General features: G+C 39.7%; 1 protein-coding gene across 2 annotated transcripts in view; it reads left to right on the top strand.

Annotated features, from left to right (window-relative positions):
* The window catches only part of BRF1 (BRF1 RNA polymerase III transcription initiation factor subunit), a 230,182-nt gene extending 224,576 nt beyond the window's left edge, over positions 1-5,606 (top strand). The window contains exons 18-19 of one of the 2 annotated variants that reach the window (XR_004645421.1): positions 563-1,053; positions 1,551-5,606. Coding sequence is in view for 1 of the 2 variants with exons in the window: in XM_034767834.1 (XP_034623725.1) it covers positions 1,551-1,588 (38 nt within the window). In the remaining variant the exon portion in view is untranslated. The remainder of the gene's footprint in view (positions 1-562; positions 1,054-1,550) is intronic. The other variant, XM_034767834.1, reaches the window with a different exon arrangement.
* Positions 5,607-8,596: the final 2,990 nt, after the last annotated feature.

Below are 8,596 nucleotides of genomic sequence, written 5' to 3' on the forward strand. Positions count from 1 at the left end.
AGTAGTAATAAAGCCCGCAAAGTAGTTTAAAGGTCACTGAGCTTTTTTTCTCCTTTGTGTTACTATTTTTAAACCATTCTGAGAACATTGAACTACCCTCTGTCTGGTTCTGTACTGCAGCTGAAAGAGCTGAGTATTTGTATTATTAAGAAAAATAAGTTAGGAATGTTGCCAGTATTAAAATTGAGGTGTTCAAAATGGACTGTCAGCAAAAGAACTGCTTTGTGTGTCTACTCGTGGGTCTTAGACCTCCCTGATAAATGGAGGGGAACTGCAGGAGATTCAGGTGATGAACTTCGCCCTTTCTGTACAAATCACCATGGATTACATTTGTTTCTTCTGCAGAGCATTCACTGGCTTGTCCCTGCATGAAACCCTGCACCACGTCTCCCCACATTGATGGTGGAATATAAAGATTAAATTTACTAAACAGTCACATGTAATAGTAAAAGTTAGGGTCCATTTTGCAACAAAGAGATTTTTGTCTGGTTAATTTGTGAAATACGCAGAAAAGAAACTGGTATATCCCGAAGCACATACAAACTTTTTGTTTTTTCCCCAGACCTCAGCAATCCACACTGCTCTGAAATAGCTGTACACAGAAAGGATTCTGGGTAATGATTGGTAAAGAGACACAACTGGCCATTTAGGGTATATGTACACTGCAGTTAAGACACTTGAAGCTGACTTGGGTTCAGGCTGCTGGGCTATTTAATTGTGGTGTAGACGTTCTGGCTCAGGCTGCAACCTGAGCTCTGCAACCCTCCCATCTCACAGGGTCCTAGAGCCTGGGCGCCAGCCCAAGCCCAGAAGTCTACACTGCAATTAAACATCCCCATTGCCCCTGCCTTGTGAGCCTGAGTCAGCTGACATGGGCCTGCCAGGGGTTTTAATTCCATTGTAGACATACACGTAGAGTTTCTGCTTGTAATGGTACTGGATTCGGGATTTCTGAAGCCAGATGTCCTAGTTGAAGTTCATTGTTGGGTGACATTTTGCTTCTTGGGAATCTTCGGGCACAGAAGGGTGTTCTGGAGCTGCCTTTGAGCCTGGGTAGGTTCCATTTACAAATCCTTGAATGATTTAAACAAATAATTTTTTTTCTTGGCGCTCATGTTTAGTTAATCGTACCCCCTTGTAATGCACGTTGCTATTTATCTACCATGTTCCAATTTACTTTTGACAATCAAGTTTGATCTTGTTAGCCTCTAAACTAAACTGAATATTTCGCATGTCCATGTGCCAAGTCTCCTTGAAATTAGGGTCCTAAGGCTCCATATAGAGCCTTTCTTAATAAGTGCAGTGATAAACATGTACATGTAGGTTCACAAGTATTTTTGAGTTCATTAAGGAGAGCATAAAGCAGATTTTCTCCTTAGTCTTAAGAAAATGTATGGGTTTGTTGTTTGGTTATTAAAAACGTACCAACTCATTACGCAGCACACAGACTGCTTGAATTTATAGTTTGACAGCTGTAATATTTTCATTGCACTTTTCTTATTCTCTGGAACATTTTCTTTTCTATAAACCTTTTTCTCTCTATGTTTCAGATTACGGCTGTGACATGGACGATGATGACGGTTATTAGTCCTGTTTGCTTCCAAAGGAGATGTAGTAATTTTGTGATTCCAATGACTTTATGAATGGTGAAAGAAGCTGTCTGTGATCGGCAGACATAACTGAACAATCCTGACTTTTGTAAAGAGAAGTTTAGTTGAGTGTTGATTCTGGTCAGTTTACATTGACCTATAACCCAGCAATAAAGTTTGGGTTTATCGTACTTGAAATTTTTTTTGGATCATGTTTTGAGGAAAGAATTAATGGAAGTAATGTTTCCAGAGAACAAAGAAAAATAGAAAAATAGCCTGTATGCAGAGTATGTTGTGGTTAGAAACTACACGTCTCATATTTGATCCTGCTTCAGGCATGCTACTGAAAAGGAATGTATAGAAGAGGAATAAATTATAAAGTAAGTAAAACCTCCACATAAATCTTTGAACTATACCAGGGTTAATTCTCTCATAATGCTATAATGAGAAAAATGGATAATTTATCTTTATTATTAATGTGACTCTGCCATTGCATACAAGCTTCCCTACTTGATACTCTTCCAAAAGTAAATAAATTAAGGAAAAAGAGAGAATTCTATGGCAATATCTCTTTAAATTAAGTTAATCCTCAGAAGCTAAATATAAATTAATCCTCAGAAGCTAAATAGGTGCTACGTACATTAATAATAGAATTGTGTGTTCCTCAAGAGATGCTGACAGTAGAAGAGAACATGGTCACAGAAGGGTGGTTTCTACTGCTCTGTAAATGCTGAAGAAGTATTTGTGGGGAAAAAAGTGGTTAGATAAAGGCAAAGCATCTATGGGGAAAGCAGGAGACACTGCTTTGGCCAAGTTCATTGCAGTGACTATACATGACTATATTGCTGTGGTATGATGGTGGAGGTGGGTGCAGTAGGGTGACTATTGCTACCGTTACTGACCTGCTGCATTCTGGCTGGGTTTGGGAACAGACCTGCTCTGTGATGCAGCCACACAGAGAACAGCCTGTCTCTAAAGGTCTAGGGATTTTTAAATAAAAAAGAGAAGAAAAAAAGCTGAGCTTTTTGGATACATAAGCTAGTTTGTGGTTTGACTGAAGTTTAATTTAATTTATTTTACTTTTTTATTGGTAAATTAAAGGTCACCCATTGGGCAACCTGATTGGCTCAGCTTGACTTTCATTTTGTACAGTAACTAACAGTGTTATTGCCAGGACTTAGGCATCTGAGATCCTACACTTCAATGCACTAGTCTTTCTGATCCCAAACTCAATAGAACAACTCATCTGAATTCTAGCTCTGTGGGTTAAAATCAGGCCTGGTGTTGGCAGATTTAGCTCCATTGACTCTTACCTCCCTCTGCCCCCACCTTTAGGGCCTGATCCAAAGCTCACTGAAGTCTGTGGAAAGACTCCAGTTGACATTAATATGCTTTGGATCAAGACCTTAATGATGTTGGGCGCCACAGGAGTTCTGACATTTTCGTCTTTCTTACCTGGCTGTTGATGGTCAAGGAAGCTGCACCATCTGCCAGAACCAGCCCAGCTGAGGGAAGGTTAGTTATACATCTCTTAGCAAAACAGGCTTCCCTGAGCAGGGCTGCTACAGGTCAGAGTCTGAATCTACTCTCTACTCACCCTGGTGAGGAGCACCCCTTTTATTATTAGGCAGAGAACTCATCACAGAAACACCATCCTGTTCTTCCCTCAACTCTGACTGGGGAGCTGAAAAAATGTGCCTCACACACAGAAAGGGAAGTTGGATATTGGTGCTTCTCCCAGGAGCCCGGGGAGAAGGAGATTGGGCAGTTCCTTTGATCACCACCAGCTGGGCTGACAGAGAAGGAAACGGTGCTGTCCAGACTTCCAGAAACATTAAGAGGGCAGAGGCACTTGACCTTCTCTTCCGACAGCCAGTAAAGGGGGGTGAAGGGAGAGGAGAGGTACGATGAGCAGCAGGTCCTTGACCCACACAAGGCTTCATTGGGACACAGTTTTAATATTGGCTTGACTAGTCAACGTAATGCGTTGGCTAGTATGTGTCTGCTAGATATTTTTGAGCCCTGTTTCTGCAATGGCTATGAGACTGCATGTGCTGTTGCAGAGTTTGGGTAACAAAATGAATTGTCTAGCAAGTGGAAAGCCAAAACCCTTTTTGAAGCAGGCTTTGGATTACTTGTCTGTAGAGTTTGGGCTTTGGAAAGATTTTGGGGGTTGGAAAGAGGATATTTAGTGTAATTCTTACGGGAAAAGCTGGTACTCTATAAGAAAAGCTACAGATGTTTTCTGCCTGCTTTGGTAGCTACACAAATGCTGCTCTGAGAATTAAATTATGGAGTTAAACCTTTCTATCTGCACCAGCATGCAAAATCACGCTGTTATATCATAATAATTTTAAAAATACCAACCAGGTGCATTATGCCTCTGCAAATCTATGGTATAACCTACCTAGGCCAGTTAGGTTGAATTTGAATATTGCAGCACTCTGCCCAAGAGCAGTATTGTAAGTACCCATGTTCCTAGTATATTCTCAAAATCTGGATTTTACTCTAAGGTACAAATTATTTTATACACAGGAAATAAACATAGATATTGACTCCTGGAGGGTAGAATACCCTCCGATCTCAAAGGTGTAATGTTGGCTCTTGAAGAAGCCACTAAGATGAATTCTTTATTGCTGAGATTCTCTCTCACATTTTTTGGTGTAGATTTTCATAGTTTTTTATCCCACCCAGCAGAATACTAAACCAGCTGCCAGGGCCATGTCTCATTAGACTGGGGATCTGGGGCGCACAGTGGAGTCCACTACACTCGAAACAGACAAATAGGAAACGATAATTTCAGTAATGGGTTGGATTTCTGGAAGCTGTGTTTTCCAAACTGGAGGCAAGGGGTTCTTCTCCATTTAGGAGGGGAAAATACTTGCAGGGGTTTTGAGTGCTCTCATAAGATTCAATCAGAACATGCTATCTCACAGTTTACCATAAAGGCACTTAGAGAGGACAAAAAGACCAACAGTTCCATAGCATCCCAGCATTGCTAGTGAATTTAATTCTATATGCCCTTGTATAAGAGCCTAAATGAAAAGGGAAGGGCTGTGGTGTCAAATAGGGAGAATATAAAGATTTTCAAACCAGTTGCATACATTTTTAATTTGCTGGTGACTAGCTGGGATTTTTGTAATTTTCCTTCCTTTGTGATTTAACTAAGCTCAGGAAATGTAAACAGATTAGAAGATGTTAGTTTCTGTTTTTATAACCACTTATGAAAATGTAAAAAAGGTTAACGTAGCATTAACTCTGTTTACTACTGTTAATGTATCATAGTGACCTTGCAGAAAACGTTTTGCTGTATTGTAGCCTGGATTCCCTTGGAGTAATTTGGACCCTACTTTATTCAGGATTCTAATTATAATGAAGAGAGATTATAAGGCTTCAGCATTTGTTGTTCTTAGATCTTTGTACTAGAACCCACGTGAGCTACATATCTGTATAAAGCATAAATGTCTCTTGCTGCAAGTCACTTTATTTGACAGGCAAAACCCTCCAGCTGTTGCATTGTGTTTGTCTGCCATGAAGCCTCTTTAACACACATTACTATTGTGGGAATAAAATATGAAAGAGGAATAATGAAAGTAACAAGATCGTTCACCATGATAATTGCATTTTCTGTGTCTTAATCTTGTATGACGTTCTTTTAAAGTCACTACATTCAATACAGAAGATCTTAAATGGTGCCAGACAGCCTTATGTTGTGGGTTACACGTTCATCTAAAAAGTTCTTACCGTACTGATGGCTTGTCTGTATTCTCTTTGGATTGTATCGAAACTCTTATCCACAGATGTATGCTGTTAATGTGTCCTTTGCCCAATAAGTGTACTACTTTTTATTTTTGTATTGAGTCTACACATTTGATGCAGATAGTGCCAAGAGAATTACAACTGTTCAATGTAAGCATATGTATCTTCTTTACACAACCACAATGTGAGCCATGTTCAGCTTTTTTATTGTAATATATTTGCTGTAAATAAATAAATAAAAAACCCTTGCATATCACATCTTTTATGATGCATTCGTGCAAATTTCTGATTCCTTCATCTCTCGATTCTTATGAATGTTTGCTTTTGATTGCTTTTTTGTGTGATTGGTTGTAGTGGACAAAATCTGTAATTTAGAGCCTTCTTTTGTTTCTAAAATGGAGAGCATTTCTAATCAGGCAAATGTGTTTTAGATAGTATTGTTCCACTGATTATCTATAAGTGTAGATAGCTTCTGTAAACTGCATAATATTAACAAGAACTTTCTATTAAATCATGTAATTTTAGTGCAAATAGGAACAATATGGTATGTTTGCTCAATAGGAGTGTTATTCTGATGCTCATTTTTGAAGAGTTGTATCTTGACAAACAAGATGTGCATTGACTTCAAAATCATTCTTTTGTATCAACATCTGGATACCACAGTTTGGGGGTAAAATCCACATCTACCCTCCTACTCTTATTTGCTGAGTTTAGACTGTAGAGGCTAAGGTTGGACCCAGAGGAACATCTGCTACTGAGGTAGAGTGAAACGTATTAAGGTGCCCAGTAATATGAAAAGCAATGCTTTAAAAGTGCATTAAGCATTGTTTCATTCCAAAATGAGCAAACATACCTATAGTGAATTAGATGCAAGGGGCTTTTACACACTGGTTACTGCAGAGTCCAGTATACTGCTATGCTCCAGCAACTTGCTCTAGGTGAACTTCACCTTCCACATTTGCAAAACCTTTTTTTATATAGGTTACTTCTCAGCTGGAACAACTTTCTCCCAGCAGTAAAAGTTGGTTCCTCTGGTGAGTAACCCCTCTTCATTTCCTGTCATTAACTTTCTTTTGCCATCCTCATGAAATTTAAGCTCCTTTTTCTTGCCATGGGAACCTGTACAACTGAGCTCCTGCAAAACTCTGCTCACTTTTGCTCACTTTTCTACTTTCCCCAAGCTGTACAGTATACCAGTGTTGGTGTTGTCCAATTCTTGCCTCTGGGCCTACTTCCCTAGAATCCTCCCTATCTTTTCCACTAGATTCCTCCTTAATACATCTCCTCCAAAAGGTCTGCAAACCGCTTCTGCCTCTTTCCTCCCCTCCGCCCCCCCCCCAAGCATGCAAGGTGTAGCAAATGCAAACAACAAATATGGTTTTAAAACTGCAAATGCTCAACTTCACAATAATCACATTATATCCATTCCTTCTGTACATGGTCTGTTTAGGTTGTAAGGTCTTGTCTTTAAAATATGATAATGTTTACAAGCTCTTCTCCCTACATCTCCTAAATTAGAGGGTATTTCCCATTCCTGTTACTTAAAACAAAATCCCGCAAATGGGTAAAAAAAGTTGTTCTCCCATCAGGAAGTTAACCTCTGCTGAGTTCTTTGCAAACTTTTATAAAACTTTGAGTTGCAGCTGTGAGGCCACTGAACATTTGCTTATAGATTCATGTATTTTAAGAACAGAATGGACCATTATGAGCATCTAATTTGACCTCCTGTATAACAGAGGCCATACAATTTCACCCAGAAATTCCTTCGTTAGGCCCAACATCTTGCTTTCCTTACAGAGCATCACTGAACACAGTGCTCCTTGTCAAGCAATAACTAGTATTGCCAAATCCAAACATTCACAAACCATGAACGAGCTCCTCCGCACCAAAAAATCATGAGATTAGCTTAAAAACCATAAGACAGCCTGGTGTTAGACATGATACTGTGTTGCCAACTCTCATGATTTTATCATGAATCTCATAGTATCTGGTATTTTTAAAGCCCCAGCTCCTGGAGTCATGTGATTAGATGAGAATCTCAACTTTCATTTTTATTAAAAAAAAAAAGTTTCTAGCCCCTCTTGACTGCAGAAAAAAAGCTTGAAAATATGAAACCTAAGAAGCTTAGGGTATGTCTACACTACGGGATTAATCCGAATGTACAGAATTCGAATTTTGGAAACAGATTGTATAAAATTGAATGTATGCGGCCACACTAAGCACATTAATTCGGCGGTGTGCGTCCATGTACCGGGGCTAGTGTCGATTTCCGGAGCGTTGCAATGTGGGTAGTTATCCCATAGCTATCCCATAGTTCCCGCAGTCTCCCCTGCCCATTGGAATTTTGGGTTGAGATCCCAGTGTCTGATGGGGCAAAAAACATTGTCGCAGGTGGTTCTGGGTACAGCCTCACCCCTCCCTCCATGAAAGCAACGGCAGACAACCATTTCGTGCCTTTTTTCCTGGGTGAACACAGCAGACACCATACCACGGCAAGCATGGAGCCCGCTCAGCTCAAGACAGCAGTCATGAACATTCAGACAAAGACAATAAAAAAAAATAGCACCAAACTTTGTGCTTGCCAAACAAGTGATCTTCACTGTTCTGTGAGGAAGGTAAGTAGCATGGTACTTTATTTTACAGGTGAGAAATACAAAGGAGAGAGGTTACAACTTAACATAAAACACAGATGAGAAACATTGTTAGTTTTCTAATTTAGGAATTTCTGTCTCCTAGTACTGTATTAAGACCAGTATCATGCATCTCCTTCAAAATGAAAAGACTGAAGGGACTGGTCATGGGGAGAGATTAAAATAATATTATAGCTTCACTGAACAGCTAAGTAGGGGAAGATGAGGAGATCTACATGCATTTGACTAGAAAAAACACCAAGCAGGGAAAAGAGTTGTTTAGGTGGTCTGACAGACTGTAATTAGGAGTAAAGGAGTAAAACTGATCAAAGAAATTCAGGCTAAAGATCAGGAAACGTTTCAGAACAGTGAATTCCACTAGGCTATGGAAGAGTCAGAGCCTAATGGACTAGTCCTACTTTCCATTGTTCAGTCACAACTCAGCTGGACAAAGCACTCAACATACAGCCTGGGTGCAGGACAGGAATGGACCCAGTAGGCTGTTAGTCTATCTGTGAAATCCAGTTCGTTTTTATTGCAATCGTGAAATGGAAATACTCAGCCGTACCAACTTTTAGGATATCTTTTAATGAGGCTGCAGCAGGGTTTCTAACTTTA

The sequence above is a fragment of the Trachemys scripta genome, chromosome 4 (genome assembly GCF_013100865.1).
Source record: "Trachemys scripta elegans isolate TJP31775 chromosome 4, CAS_Tse_1.0, whole genome shotgun sequence".
Lineage (NCBI taxonomy): Eukaryota > Metazoa > Chordata > Testudines > Emydidae > Trachemys > Trachemys scripta.